The following is a 13422-nucleotide window of genomic DNA, read 5'->3' on the forward strand; positions in this document are numbered from 1 at the left end:
TAAGCCAGCAGGTCGTTATCTCCCGAGGGGTCCCAGACTGCAAGAGGGCACAGGCCAGGCTGAGGGACCTCCCCTTCCCTCCTGAGTGCACAAATTTTTGTGCACCGGGCCTCTAGTTTTAACATAAAATTTTAAGCCTATAATTATTTTGCCTCATGCTTATCCAATAGTGAGAGATTTGTCCCAATACCATTTAACTGCTTCGTTGCCCACTAACTTAAATGCTACTATTAGCACATACCAAGTTCTTAAATTTTATTTCTTTTTCTGGTTGTCTTCTTTTTCTTTCTTTTCTTTTTTTTTCTTTTTTTTGGTAAGAAAACATTTATTGAGTAAATTACAGAGGTAGAAAAAGTAGTTTCTGGAAGAAATGGGCTTAGGAAACAAGTTATAGAGGTAAGAAGGGCCCTTGAGCTTGGGAATGAGTAAGCTAATGGTAACATGCCTGGGGGGTGGGAGGGAAGGGGAAAGGAAAGGAGGGAGAGCCTTTTTCTGGTTTTCTAACCTATTTCATTAAGTTGCTTGCCTTTGTTTTTTGTTTGTTTTTTTTTAAATATGTTTTATTGATTTTTTACAGAGAGGAAGGGAGAGGGACAGAGAGCAGGAAACATCAATGAGAGAGAAACATTGATCAGCTGCCTCCTGCACGCCCCCCACTGGGGACGTGCCCGCAACCAAGGTACATGCCCTTGACCAGAATCGAACCCGGGACCGTTGAGTCCGCAGGCCGACACTCTATCCACTGAGCCAAACCGGTTCTGGCTGCTTGCCTTTGTACATCGGTACTAAGCTTTTAATCACGATAGCTTTATAATGTGTTTTACTTTTATAGAAGTATAATGCGCCCATTCATTATTTTAAAATTTTTCTTGTTATTCTGGCAAATTTATTCTAACAAATGAACTGAGGGAAGTTAAAATCAAAGAAAAGACTGATGGAGCTTTGTAAGTTACTAATTTATGTCCAACAAAAATATAACTTTTTAGCATTATAGTCATCTTGATATTATGAGGGTAATAAATAATGTAAGATGCAAGCAGTACTGTTTTAATAGCAAATTATAACACTGGAAAGTTTTATTTGTGGAAAGTGTCCTTCACCATAATTTTTACTTGATTAGTAAATTTTGGGTTCATAGGGTTGTTCACTATGTACCCCCTTCTTAGAAGTAGAATTTTTTTGCCCAGCTGGTGTGGTACAGTGGTTGAGCGTTGACCTAAGAACCAGGAGTTCATAGTTCGATTCCTGATGAGGACATGTTCCCCGGTTGTGGGCTGGATCCCCTGCCAATCAATGATTCTCTTTCATCATTGATGTTTCTTTCTATCTCTCCCTCTCCCCTCCTCTCTGAAATAAAAAAAAAAGAAGTAGAAATTTTGTTTATTTTTAACTTAAAAAGTGAAAACGGAACAGAATTAATATTTGTAGAGTTCCTACCATGCATCAGACCACATATTTTTATGTAGCATGTTCATTACTTATCTTGTGAGGTGGGTGGTACTATTCAAAAGTTATAGAATAAAAAGAGGCCAATAGAAATGAACACATTTGTACCTAAATATGGTGGCCTTGAAACTTTTTATTGAAGGATAATATGTCTATAGTAAAGGTATAAGTTGATGTCATGTTGAGATTTGAATTAGGTTTAACTTTAAAGCTCCTTTTACATCTAATTACGGAAAATATTAGATCATGTTTACAACATATGTTTTGTATTATTTTGTTGAAATAAACCTTTTACCTTTTTTTAAATTGATAGGTATGCAAAAAGCGAAGGAGAGATGATGACAGATCTTCCAGTGAAACAATTACGAAATATTTATCACCAGTAGAGAAGACTGGAGACAGGGTTTTTTCTCCACCAAAATCCAGTAATATTCTGGATTATTTTAGAAAAACTTCACCCACAAATGAGAAGACTCAGTTAGCAGGAGAGTGCAAGATAAAATCATCTGCAGCATCACCTGCTGACATTGGCAAAGACTGTAAAATACCTTTGGAAATGTTCTCAAATATAGAGTTTAAGAAGAGAAGAAAGACAGTTAATTTATCTCATCAACTAAGTAATATTAAACCTGAAAATGAATCTCCAATTGAAATTAATAGTGATGATAGCAAAGAAGACTCTAGTTTAAATAATGATGTCGTGGAGAGTAGTACTTCTGTTTCACTCAAGCAACATGTAGAAATACTTGCAGAAAGTATTCAAGATATCAAAAACCAGTCAAGCATTGTGGCCTCCAAGAAAAGTTCTAAGAAAGTAAAACCTAAACTAGGGACCACAGAAAATGGTTGTAAAAATTTGAGAAAAAGGAAGCGCCAAGAGATAATAGATCTATCTGAAAGTTTACCCTTGGCAGAGGAGCTAAATCTCCTTAAAAAAGATGGTAAAGATAGTAAACAGATAATTCCTTCCCTAGTTAATGAAATGGAGAGTACTACAAATAATGTAACTAAACCAGCCCAGTTAAATGATGGTACAATAACTGTCTCGTATGAAGAATTTTTAAAAAGTCACAAGGAAAATAAACTGGAACAGATCCCAGACTCTACAATGTCAATTTGTGTTCCTTCTAAAACTGTTGAAAGTAGAGTCACAAGTGGTTGCACAAGTGATACAGAAACCTGTGAAATTTACCAGCAAGTACCTTTTAAGACAGTTACTGTTCTTGCACAAGTTCACCCTATCCCCCCAAAAAAGACAGGGAAAATACCCTCAATTTTCTTGAAACAAAAGCAGTTGGAAATGGAAAATAGTCTGTCTGATCCTGAGAATGAACAGACAATTCAGAAAAGAAAATCTAACGTTGTCATACGGGAGGAAGAACTAGAATTGGCAGTATTGGAAGCTGCAAGTTCTGAAGCTGTGAAACCAAAATGCACTCTAGAAGAAAGACAGCAATTTATGAAAGCATTTAGGCAGCCAGCATCAGATGCACTTAAAAATGGAGTCAAAAAGCCTTCTGATAAACAGAAAGAGCCTGATGAAAAATCTTTAAATGAGGAAGAAAGAGACAGTAATTCTAAAAACATCATGGAAAATCCTAATATCCAAATGGTTTCAGATAATGGCAATTCACAGTCACACACTAATAAAGGAAGTTTTCCTAAGGGGAAATGTAAAAAACTAAAGAAAAAGGATAAGAAAATGTTAGATATTGGTGCTACTTCAGGTGAAAATAGAGAGGGAAATCCTCAAATGAAGGAAACAACTTTTTCCTTTAAAGGTAAACAAAGTAAAAATAGGCTTAGAATGAGTTTAAGACAAAAGAAAACAGGAGTTTTCAAAGACAGCCCGTTATTTAGCAGTGCAAGTTTTATTTGTGAAGATAGAGCAAATGATGACCCTCTAAAGATTTTTTCTCAGTATAAGAAGTCTTCAAGAAAAACTAGCACACCAGTTAAGGATAAGGTAATATATTCTAAAGCTGAAACTGAAGACAGCTTGGTAAATGTTTTTACACCCAAATCAACGAGGAGATCTGTAAGAGGTAACAGGACACCTTCTGCAACAATCATTGGAGGTACAGATTCTGGAGATGCTCAAGATATATGTCCTGTGAAGGCTTCCACTCCAAGAGCATCCAACTTATCAGAAAAGCATACCTTATATACAGCGGAATTAATCACAGTATCCTCTGATTCAGAGAGTCCTATTAGGTAAGGCAAAGTTTTGTTTTTGTTCTAAAGTTTTAAGTATTGCCGAAACCGGTTTGGCTCAGTGGATGGAGCGTTGGCCTGCGGACTGAAAGGTCCCAGGTTCGATTCCGGTCAGGCGCATGTACCTGGGTTGCGGGCACGTCCCCAGTGGGAGATGTGCGGGAGGCAGCTGATCGATGTTTCTAACTCTCTATCTCTCTCTCTTCCTCTCTGTAAAAAATCAATAAAATATATTTAAAAAATAAATAAATAAATAAATAAAGTTTTAAGTATTTTGCATGTACTGTTAGCTGGGAAGGAAAATAAGCATTAGAGAGTAGTATTTTTTTCATGGAACACAGCTGATTTATCAGGAAAATAAAAGAGGGTGTCAAAATGCTACTTTTCCACATTTAATAAAGTCAGGCATGATTTTAGAAGAATTCTAGATATATTTTAAATGAGCTCTACACTCTTATAACAGTTGCTGAATGAAATAGTCTTCAAATATGAATTTGGTGCATTTAACAAACGAGACTAAAAATAAATCATAGAACTTTATTTCTTGGGTAAACAGGGCCATGCACTATGAGGTCTATACTTGAATACTGGTTTTGGCTAAGGTAAGAGTGATCTTAGGGGTTAACTTTCTATAAAATTCATGACTTCTAAAATAAACAACTTATATTGCTAGTTTAACCTTGAGTTTGGCTTACTTTTGAATTAGTAATTTGAAACTAATGGAGTGTTTTTGTGTTTTTCTGTTTTAGAACTGTCCAGAAATTAGAGCCCTAGTTGGTTCTTTTCTGTATTGAAATTCTTACACATTATAATCATGAAAATGTTTCTGAATTTTTTTTCCCCAGAATGAAATTCACCAGAATTAATATTCCCAAAAAATCTAAGAAGAAATCTAAGAAAAGTTCCAAGAAATCTGAAGCAACTGGTGGAGATTTTACCTATCAAACTAGAAAGGTAATTGAAATATTAGGGATTCCTGTAAGTGATATTCTATTTTCTTATAAGCAAAAATAACAACTACTACTATTAGAAGTAATACACTATAAGAAGATTCACACATTTCTTAGATTGATTATGTTAACTACAACCCTATGTTATTTTCCACTATTTTTTTATTCCTCCAGTTCAGTGGTTCTCAACCTTCCTAATGCTGGGACGCTTTAATACAGTTCCTCATGTTGTGTTGACCCCCAATTTCATTGTTACAAATTAAACATAATTAAAACATAGTGATTAATCACAAAAACAATATGTAATTATATATGTGTTTTCCGATGGTTTTAGGTGACCCCTGTGAAAGGGTCGTTTGACCCCCAAAGGGGTTGCGACCCACAGGTTGAGAACTGCTGCTCTAGTTAGTTATTAAGATATCAAGATAGTTAATTGTGAGATGAAAGCAATTGATAAGGGCAGTCTAATTTACTTTTTCTAGGTTTTGAGAGTTACATTCCAATTTTTCTCTAAGGTTACTTTTAGGTCATGTTCGAATGTTTGGTTCACTAGTATTTCTGTAGATTAGAAATAAAGAGTACCATTTCTGGTACTATTGACATCTTGGGCTGGATAATTCTTTGGTGTGGGGGATTCTCCTGTGCATTATAGGATGTTTAGCAATAACCCAATTAACTGTAGGTTTATTCAACTTTTGTTTTAGAAAGACCATGCTTTGTTTGTGTACTGCTTAGAATTATGATTCAGTAATAAAGTTCCCAACAAGACAAATCTCAAAATTTGTTATATCCAAATTGGGGCCCTTATCTGAATTTACTTAGATCCGTTATTTTATCTCATACTGTTAATGTGTCAGTGATCGTCTTACCATACCGCCTTGCTTTTTGAAGCCTTAGCCAGGCTTGTTTACTAGCAACAGGCGAAAATCTTAGTCATTTTCTGGAAGAAATTTTTCATTTATGAGAATAAGAATAGACTGATTTTCCTAAGAGCTCCATATTCATAACAGCTCTTCCAACAGATATTTACAGAATGGCTTTCAGAATGGTTCTGGCTTCATTTTTTCATGTAATAAATATTTATTTAATGCAATACTATATGCTAGGCATTGGGAGGACAGCTCCATAGAAGAATGCACATGGACTAGACTTTCATGGAGCTTAAGGTCTTACGGTGAATTCAGGCACATAAACATGCAATTGAATACATGTGATAAGATTTATAATAAAGTAAATACTGAAAGCACATAAATGGGATGCCTACCTTCTAGGAACAATAAACAGGGACCTAAACAATAAAAATTGTCCTTTAAACATAGGGAATGGTGTGTGTAAAGGCCCTGGAGACAAGAGAGAACATTTATATTTTAGGGAGTGAGAAGTGGGGTCTGGACTATTCAGGAATTTGAACTCTATTCTGAGAGAAGTAGGGAGCCATTTTAAGTAAGGGGACTAACATGATGAGGAGTTTTAGAAAAATTGCTCTGTAGTGTGGAAAATAATTAAAGTGGGAAGGTTTGAGGCTGGGAGACCATTTAAGAGGCCTTTGGAGTAATCCACATGAGATATATTGTGTTTTGAATGACAGTAGTGAAAAGTGGACAGTGGTTATTCAGGTGACTTGATGGACTGAATGTGAAAGAAAGGGAGAAGTGAAGCACGATAGTCAGGCTTCTGGCTTGGGCTTTTGAGCGGATGCTGCTGCATTCCACTGAGATAGGAAGAAAGCTCAGTGTGGGAGAAAGATGAGGAATTTGGTTTTGAAAGAAATGGATTCTAGGTAACTGTGGGATGTCCACGTGGAACCATTTATAACTACCAGTTGGATCCATGGTCCTAAATCTTTGCAGAGATTTGAACCATAGGGAAAGCTAAAGGAGTCATTAGCATATTGCTGGTAAATGAAACTCTGAAAATGGATGAGATGAAACAGCAAACATTTATTTAAAAAACAAACTGCAGAAGTATATAAAATGTACAAGATCTCTTAGCACATCAATGACAGAACCAGGTCTGAAGACCAGAATTATTCTTATCTAGTGCTCTTTTCCACACCTATTACCTTTTCAATCTCTCGCCAAAGGATTCAGCCTAAAGGTATCTAAAATCAAAGAATAAACAGCAGTGTGGTGATTGCCAGAGGGAAGGGGGTAAGTGGAGAAGGGGTCCTAATATGTGGTGACAGGAGAAGATTTGACTTTGGGTGGTACGCACACTGTGCAATATACAGATCTTATGACATAGAAACTCACACATGAAACCTGTATGTTCATGTTGACCAATGTCACCCCAATAAATAAAGGAAATAAAAAAATTAAAGGACTGTATAAATACTGAAGTATCAGACTTCCTGATTAGATGGTTCTGTCATAAATAAAAATGAAGTTCAAATAAATGGATAAAATCAAAGAATAGATGGCATGAAGATGGTGGAGAAATAACCAACAATTCTAATCTATACTGCTAACATCTTTCTGGATGTTTCTCACAAATGTAACTATTTATCAGGATAAATTTCAAGTAAGAAATCATGGCAAACCAAGTATAACTAGTCATTTTAAGTTAATTGCCTTGGCAATATTTGAATAACCATTTCTTTGTCTCTAATGTAATTTATGATTGTATTTTTCCTATTATATATATTTTTAAATAGACATTTTCCTCTTAAGAGCAGTTATAGGTTTACAGCAAAATTGAGCTAAAGGTACAGAGATTTCTCATATATCTTCCGCACCCACACATGCACAACCTCCCCCATTATCATTACCAGAGTAGTACATTTGTGGTATTTTGTTGTTTTATTTCTATTTTCAGTATTAAGTCAGGGGACAATGAAATGAGAAAGGGCTTAGGATACCAGAAGCAACAGGAGAGAGCCTAGGTGGGGCTGCTTTGACTCTCTAGAAAGTCAGAGAAAAGAGGACCTTGGGGGCTGTGGGTGTTGGTCTGGGATGAGCTGCCACTGCCCACTGTTCCCTGGTTGCAAGTCTCCTAAGGAACCCTTAGAGTTTAGGAGATGTACTCCCGTTGGGGGCAGAAGAGGGCGAAAGGGCCAAGTAGTACATTTGTTCAGATTGAAGAGTCTATGTTGGCATATTATTACCTAGAGTCCATAGTTTGCATTAGGATTCATAGCCCTTAGGCAGCGGTTCTCAACCTGTGGGTCACAACCCCTTTGGCGGTCAAACGACCCTTTCACAAGGGTCGCCTAAGACCATCCTGCATATCAGATTCATAACAGTAGCATTACAATTCATAACAGTAGCAACATTACAGTTATTAAGTAGCAACAAAAATAATTTTATGGTTGGGTCACAACCTGAGGAACTGTATTTAAAGGGCCAGAAGGTTGAGAACCACTGCCTTAATGTGTTCTGGTATCTGTGGGCTTGGACAAATATATAATGACATGTATCCACCATTATAGTATTATACAGACTAGTTCCACTGCCTTAAAACTCTTCTATGCCTTGCCTATTCATTCCTTCCTGCTGCCCGCCCCAACCCCTGGCAACCACTGATCTTTTTACTGTCTCCATGGTTTTGCCTTTTCTTTTTTTTCTATTATTAAATATAATACCTTTGCCAGAGATCTAAATGAATGTTTCATATTTTTGTTTAGGCAAGCAATACTTCAAAAAATGTATCAAAAGCAAAACAATTGATTGAAAAAGCAAAAGCTTTACACATTAGTAGGTCAAAAGCTGCTGAAGAAATAGTGACACCCTTAAGGCGTTCATCTAGACGTCAGATTCTTCCTGAAGGAAAGAAAATGTCAGACACAGAAGTAAGTATTGCAAATATTTATTGGTATAAATTATGTTCTAACCCTGACCACAGTGGCTCAGTTGGTTGAAATGCCATCCCAGATACCGAAAGTTCATAGGTTCGATCCCCCATCGGGGTGCATACGGGAGGCAACCTATCCATATTTCTCTCTTATTGATGTTTCTCTCCTTTCCCTCCCCCTTTCTCTCTCTCTAAAAAAAATTCTGTCCTATTTTGTTGTTTGGAGTGGGAGAAGGAAATCATTATGAAGTTAAAAGGTAAAATTATAAGGTAGCCTTGAGGTGATAGGAAGAATGTAATTTTTATTTCTGCTTTAAAAGTCTTTGGCTTTCTTTTGCCTACAGAATGTTTGAATCCTTATTGAGTCATTCAAGATTCTTCATAGACTGCAGTAGGGCTTCCCTTTCTTCAAAACACCAACCTTCCTCATATACAATAAATTATTAATTTCTCCCCAAATGGTGCAGTTTTTAAATTTTTTTCAAGTTGTAGTCTAATGATGGGGAAATGTATGGAGTTGCTAATGTAATTACCTTTTCTATGGCTTCTAGCACTGTAATCCTTTTGAAATTTTAATGACATTTTATTTTAAAAGTCTTTATTGTTGAAAGTATTACAGATGTCCCAGTTTTTTACCCCATTGCTCCCCTTCACCCGATTCTCATCCCACCCTAGGCCTTCACCACCCTATTGTCTATGTCCATAGATATGTGTTTATGCATATAAGTTCTTTGATTAATTTCTTCCTGCCCTGCCCCCCCTTTCCTCTGAGATTCACCAGTCTGTTCCATGTTTCTTTTCTATGCCTCTGTTTCTGTTTTTATTGTTCATATTTTTTATCTTTTCTCCTCCTCCTCCTCCTTCACTTCCTCCTCCTCCTCCTCGTCCTCATTTTAAAGAATACCCTTCAACATTTCATGTAATACTGGTGGTTTGGTGGTAATGAACTCTACTTTAACTTTTTCTTGTGTATGATATATTTTAAAGATTTTTTTCTTATTTTGTCTTAGGACTCTGTAATAATAATAAATTCAAGTCCTACTTCTTTAAAGCATCCTGAGACAAATCAGAAGAAACTTCAGTGTCTAAATGATGTGCTAGGAAAAAAACCTACCAAGACTTCTAAAAATGAACCTGGTAATCAGATTTGATAACATGTATGGTGAACATTAGAATGTTTGGGGGGGATTATATTGTTCTAAATGCTCCCATTTTAATTTAATCTCTTATTTTATAAATGGTAAACTTTAATTGGATTAAATATTATTTCTATTTTTATAAGTAAAGTTATAATGTAGTGAGGAGTTTTGCAAAGGGTAACTGACCATATCTTAAGTTATCACATTTCTGTATATTTATTTATCCTTAGTTAAGTTAGTGGTTCCCAAACCTGACTATTCATCAAAATAATCTGGGTAAATTAAAAAAAAAATTTAAATCTTTATTTCCTTTTCTAGACATATTAACTAAGAATTTCCAGAGCTGGGTTGTAGGAATCTATAGTTTAAAAAAATGTTGTTCTCCAAGAGATTCTGATAATGATATTGCCCAGTTGAGGAACTAGATCATTATATAGAATTTTTCTTAATTTGAAGAAACTTTTAAGGAATTCGTTTTTTAAAAGTTTAAAAAGATAGAGATATAATTTGGAAAGTAGTTGGAAGGAAGTGGAGATGATGAACATTAATACTAACCTAAGTATTTATTTTTCTCAGGAAAAATGAAAATCGCTCCTTTATTTCTTACCAGAAAGGTTCATAAAACAGCTGATCCTATCCTTGGTTTTGATGAAAGCAGGTTAGTTCAGGACAAATTTTTAAATGCCAAAATGTTTTATGGGATGTGTGTTTTTTTCATTTACTTTGATGAGAAAGCATAGAAATTATCATTTGAAGCTTTAATAAATACATTTTAAAAGATGAACTTAAAATATGACAGTGCTATAACTGAATTTGAAGATCTTGTTTTTTTGCAAACATTTTGGGGCCATCTCTAAACAAAATAGTGAAAAATAAATAGGCAAACCAAAAAACCAAAAAGCTGATTATGAACTTATTCAATAAACCAGGCACTGTTTTTTGGTACGAGAAATATTATGGGAAACAAAACAAGAGACATTCCCTGTCCTTATGAGGCTTATATTCTAGAAGAAAGACAAGCTATAATTTAACATTAATTGGGCCAACAAATGAAATAATTGCATTTGTACTAAGAAGGAGAGATACAAAGTTCTATTAAGTTTATATTAAGTAAATTTGGTCTTGTTAAAAAAGGCTTTACTGAGGAAATGACACCTGAACGGAAGGATAAGCAGGAGTTCATCAGGGGAAGGAACAGCGTTCTAGCCAGAGGGAACAGTCCCTATACCTGGATGGAGTGTGGTCAATACAGGAGATGGAAAGAATGCCAGTGCGACTTGCACATAGAGAGCAGGGGAGAGAGGAATGTGAGATTAAGCTGGAGAAGTGGGTGCCAGTCCAACCAAAGGATTTTAAACATGAGTATGGACATTGGATTTTGAAAGTTTTCTCTGACTGCTGGATTAATTCTGCTGTTGTATAAAGAGTGGAATAGAGGAGAGCTCATAGTGGATGCAGGAGGCCAGGTGTGAAATGATGGAAGTGTGGACTCAGGTGTTGGAAAAGATTTAGGAGATAAATTTAAAAACCCTTAGTGATTAATGAGCGTTGGGGTGGGGAGAAGAAGGTGTAAGGATAACACTTAAGTTCTGGTCTATGTAAGTGGATGGCACAATGGAAGAAGACCAAATTTAGGGACATCATGTATTCAGGTTATTTGTTTTTCCTATTTCAATTTTATTGATTTACAAATTATATATTGTTAAATGCATAAATATTAAGCATACAGCTTTGATAAGTACATTATATTGGGATATAACATTTTTATTTTACTCCAGAAAAGTTACTTACTTTTCCTGTTATCCCCACCACTGCTACAACAAAAAGGTTACCACTATTATGATTTCTATTACCATAGATTAGTATTATGTTTTAAAATTTTACGTAAACTTTAATTATATATATTCAGTTATGTATATTCTTTTGTGTGTAGTTGCTTTTGCTCAGTATATACACACACACACATATTATTATTTAAATTTTTAAAAAATAATGTTTTTATTGATTTTTAGAGAGAGAAGAAGGGAGAAGGATAGAGAGATAGAAACATCAATGAAAAACATCATTGATTGGCTGTCTCCTGCCATGCCCCCTACTGGGGATTGAGCCTGAAACCCAGGCATGTGCCCTGACTGGGAATCGAGCCGGTGATCTCTTAGTTCTTGGGTTGATGCTGAGCCACATCAGCCAGGCTTATTTTTTTTTAACCCTCAACCAAGGAGTGAGAATATTTTTTCCATTGTTTTTTACAGAGAGTGGAAGTAGAGGTGGGAGAGGGAGAGAAAGGAGAGTGAAAGAGAGAAAGGTACATTGATTGGTTGCCTCCCATATACACCCTGACTGGGGATCAAACCTGCAATGTAGGCAAGTGCCCCCCTGACCGGACATTGAACCTGTAACCTTTTGGTGTACAGGATGATGCTCCAACTGAGCCCCCAGCTAGGGCCAAGAGTGTAGTACTAGAAGGCCCCTCTCCAGTAACTGCTGAGAGAGAATGTGGGAGGACAAAGATATAAAGAAATTTTCCTTCTAAGAATGCGAGAGGCATCCCTGGATGGACTCCAACCAACTTTTTGGTTAACAGCTGAATGCACTAACCGATTATGCTAGAGACTTGCTGTTTTCTGATTATTATATGTATAAATGCATTTTTTAAAAAGGAAAACAGAAAACAATGGGGGGGGGGGACTTACCACCCCTAAATAGCCCCTGTTAACATTTTAGTGGGTGTCCTTCATATTTTTTCTTTCTTTTTTTTTTAAATGCATTTAAAAAAAAATGTTTTATTGATTTTTTTACAGAGAGGAAGGGAGAGGGATAGAGAGTTAGAAACATTGATGAGAGAGAAATATCAAACAGCTGCCTCCTGCACAACCCCCACTGGGGATGTGCCCACAACCAAGATACATGCCCTTGACTGGAATCGAACCCAGGACTCTTGAGTCTGCAGGCCGATGTTCTATCCACTGAGCCAAACCGGTCAGGGCCATATTTTTTATATATATATACATATATATACACTTATTTAACTTCTTAACACTGATAGACTTTTGTTTTTATGATAAGCAAAAAAGAATTTGACCAGCTAACATCTTAGCTGACTAAATCTTTTCAAATTAAATTAAAGGTATTTATTTTAAAGACTAGGGCCCGATGCACAAAATTTGTGCAAGAGTAGGCCTTTTTAGCCCTGGCTGCCTCGGCCCTCGCAGCCCCCTGCCCACTGGTCATTCTGGAAGGTTGCTCCAGAAGGTCGTTCCGCCGTCTAGTCTAATTAGCATATTAGCTCTTTATTATATAGGACAGTTTATATGTTTAAAGTTTTTATAACCTTAGCTTTCCTTTTCACATCATTTTCTTAAAAGTCAAGATACCTCTGAAAGATCTCAGGATTGTGATGTGCGACTTAAAGCAAAGCGTGACTTTTTAATGAGTGGTCTGCCAGATTTGTTGAAACGACAAATTGCAAAGAAATCTGCTGCATTAGATGTGTACAATGCAGTGAGTACCAGTTTCCAGAGAGTAGTTCATGTACAACAAAAAGATGATGGTGAGCTTGTTTATTATTATGGGATATTTACTTTGAAACTGTTAGAAGTAATATGAAACTATGTAAGGTGGTTTAAGATGAGGCAAAGGTTTAAGTGTAATTCTTAGAATGATTTTAGTGGGAATTTAAAGTCTCTTCCTGAGCCTTAGACTCACTTTACCAAGGATGACCAGGGGCAAGAAAGCCAAAGTCACCCTCAGCCTTTACCCCTCATGCCGGGGGACAGCAGGCAATGTGTGTGGGACCTTAAGTGCACGTTGTTCTCCAGAGAGGCACTGTGTTCTAAAAGGAAGGCCATTCCCTTCTGAAATTATAGCCCGTGTGTGAACAGGTC

General features: G+C 36.2%; 1 protein-coding gene across 1 annotated transcript in view; it reads left to right on the plus strand.

Moving 5' to 3' along the window:
* Positions 1–13422, plus strand: part of ATAD5 (ATPase family AAA domain containing 5) — a 43213-nt gene that overhangs the window by 4137 nt on the left and 25654 nt on the right. The window contains exons 2-7 of the mRNA XM_070394062.1: positions 1760–3660; positions 4506–4614; positions 8233–8397; positions 9410–9536; positions 10115–10196; positions 12904–13088. Coding sequence (XP_070250163.1) covers positions 1760–3660; positions 4506–4614; positions 8233–8397; positions 9410–9536; positions 10115–10196; positions 12904–13088 — 2569 coding nt within the window. The remainder of the gene's footprint in view (positions 1–1759; positions 3661–4505; positions 4615–8232; positions 8398–9409; positions 9537–10114; positions 10197–12903; positions 13089–13422) is intronic.

This window comes from Myotis yumanensis, unplaced genomic scaffold (assembly GCF_028538775.1).
Source record: "Myotis yumanensis isolate MYYU_CA2020_CCGP unplaced genomic scaffold, mMyoYum1.0.hap1 SCAF_16, whole genome shotgun sequence".
NCBI lineage: Eukaryota > Metazoa > Chordata > Mammalia > Chiroptera > Vespertilionidae > Myotis > Myotis yumanensis.